Source organism: Benincasa hispida, chromosome 2 (assembly GCF_027475165.1).
Source record: "Benincasa hispida cultivar pf3 chromosome 2, pf3_genome.v1.1, whole genome shotgun sequence".
Lineage (NCBI taxonomy): Eukaryota > Viridiplantae > Streptophyta > Magnoliopsida > Cucurbitales > Cucurbitaceae > Benincasa > Benincasa hispida.
This window is the reverse complement of record NC_143479.1, coordinates 3002754-3005390: the sequence shown is the minus strand read 5'-3', so window position 1 is coordinate 3005390 and position 2637 is coordinate 3002754. Positions and strand designations below refer to the sequence as shown.

At 29.2% G+C, this 2637-nt stretch overlaps 1 protein-coding gene across 1 annotated transcript; it reads left to right on the top strand.

The window, feature by feature from the left end:
* The first annotated feature begins 529 nt into the window (after window positions 1-529).
* On the top strand, window positions 530-1681 carry LOC120079913 (F-box protein At3g07870-like). Its single transcript, XM_039034370.1, has one exon. It carries the CDS (start codon window positions 530-532, stop codon window positions 1679-1681), a length of 1152 nt encoding a protein of 383 aa, XP_038890298.1.
* Window positions 1682-2637: the final 956 nt, after the last annotated feature.

Sequence of the window (2637 nt, the reverse complement as noted above, 5' to 3'; positions counted from 1 at the left end):
CTAAATCTAAACTTTATACGGAAATTTGGTTATTATCCCGTTATCCCCTCGCCCAAATTCAGGTATTTAAATCACATCAATTCATCATTATTTCTAATAAATAAATAAGTGAAATGAGATTTTAAATTTATAAATACTTCTGTTTAAATTTAAACGTTTAAAGGGCATAAAAGTTATATCTTATGAAATATGAATTATAGAGGTAGATTTTTAAGTAATTTAAAGAGAAATCATTTTGAAAATAGGAATTGGGAGTATCTACACAATAAAATAGGAGCAAAACTAAAAACTAAATTAAATAAAGTAGAATTCATGGATACTAAAAGTCTAAATTTAAACTTTTATAGGGAGATTTGATTCTAAATCTAAACTTTACACGGAAATTTGGTTAGAGTGGTTTTTATAGTTTAGATTATCCCGTTTTTGCTTCGTCCTAATTCATCCTAATTCAGGTATTTAAATCGGATCGATTCATCATTATTTCTAAATTAATTAATTAGCAATTTCTTCATAAAAAAAAAAAAATACGATGGAGAGTATGAAGTTAGGAAGGGGGCTTCCACGGCGTATTGTTCGTGAAATCTTCTCTAAACTTGTTATCTCGGATTTGCCCAACTTGAGACTTATCTCTAAAACTTGGAATGATATGGTTTTAGATTATGCAAATTCCTCTCATCATGAATTCCTTACAAATGCCTTCTTTCTCAGCACATGTGATAATCGTCTTGATCCACGCAATCTCAAGATGCATTGTATCCGTTTTGATACTACCAAACATTTGGATGTAGATTTTGATTTGGAATCGGAATGGACTAAATCATCCTCATTATGCTTTGATGGTGAATGGACCTTTATGGCCATTATGAATTATTGTAGTGGCCTGCTACTTATTTGTAAGTGCGCTAATTACACTCGTTGTGATGGCATATTTAATCCTATGACTAATGAGTTTCTCCAAGTTCCTCGAGGTCAGTTAGATAATGATATTTATTACTTTGGATTTGGTTTCACCACTACAACGAAGCAATATAAATTGTTTAGAGTTTGTGACTCATTTTCTAGAAATTGTGAGTTTGAATCTGGCTCCATAATGGATGTTTTGACATTTAGTAGAAGTGGAACCAATGCTAACCATAATCAATGGAGGTATCTCCATTATCTCCCTCTTGACATTCATAGTAATGGTGCTTATTTAAATGGATTCATTTATTGGATAGGAAAAGAAGAAGAAAAAGAAAATGAGTATGCCATATATGTTCTCGATGTTGAAACTGAAAAAATTGAATTGAGTATTGTGTTGGAAATTTGTCCTCCCTTGTGTACTTCTAAGGTGGGGGGCATGCAACAATTTAATGATAGCGTTTATGCAATTTTTTTGATCAATCAACCAACTGGTAACTCCATTCAAGTATGGAGGATGCAAGAGAAAGATTTATGGATTAGAGAATTTGTGGTTGATGATATACCAAATGATTGGAACGTGCTTACTCTCATCAAAGCCTTTGAAGATGGAGAGATATTGTGTATGGTTAATTTTGATTTTTTTTGTTGGTATAATCCTTTGACTGGGAGGAAGAAGATCATAACTAAGAATGAAAAGAAGATTAGATACGTGTGTCAGATACAATCCTTGAATTTTGGTTATCTCCCAAATATTTTGGCAGGAGACCCGCCCGCCTAATTAGAAGAGATGAGGAGATTATGATTGTTAGGTTATGCTTTTCTTCATATTCTTCCTTGTAGGAACAATGAATTCCAACATTCTAAGATTTATGATTATTGCTTCTTATGCTTCTCATTCGGATTTAACTTTATTTAATTTAGTTTCATACATAAAAAAGCATTGAAATGCAACCTCAATATGCATGTACATACATATAATTGTCATATCTGTACATATAATTGCCATATCTGTGATACATTTTATGCATCTTCATATAGAAAAAGTTAAGTGAAAGACAGAAAATTATTACCATATGTCCTTCTAGGTTGTGGGTCTCTATTTTTATTTCATATATTTTGCATTCTTTACTTTCGTAGAGAAAGAAGGTATAGAGCAATGTTTCAATTTTAAATTTCATATATTGTCTATAACTTACTATCATAGAGAAGGTTTAGAGGTTGTGTTTTATTTTTTGAAATTTTGTATACGCTCTATTCCTTACTATCATAGAGAAGCTATATTATATTGGCTTATCTTTATGCACAAATGTTTTTTACGGGTGCAATTTTCATTTTAATATTGTTACTTTTTTTTTTAATAATTTATTGATTTCACAATAATTGAATTATTCATTTTTTGAATTGATTTATTTCCAAATCTCTTTCTTTATTTAGATTGAATTATTGGTTTAGATGATGTGTTTTTCGGTTTGAATCTTTTAATTAGATTATGCATTTAAATAGTGTGTAACTGTATTGGTTGGCAAAAAGATATATTTACTATTTTAAAAAATAACTAGAGTAGATTTACCATTTTAAATAACTACCCATATATTTATAAACATAAAATAGTTGTAACTAAAAATTAAATATTTGGTAAAATATAAACTACATGAACATATTCAACGGTGTACTTTATAAATTTTAAACTTTTACAATATTTAATTATCTAGAATATATTATATTGTACTCATT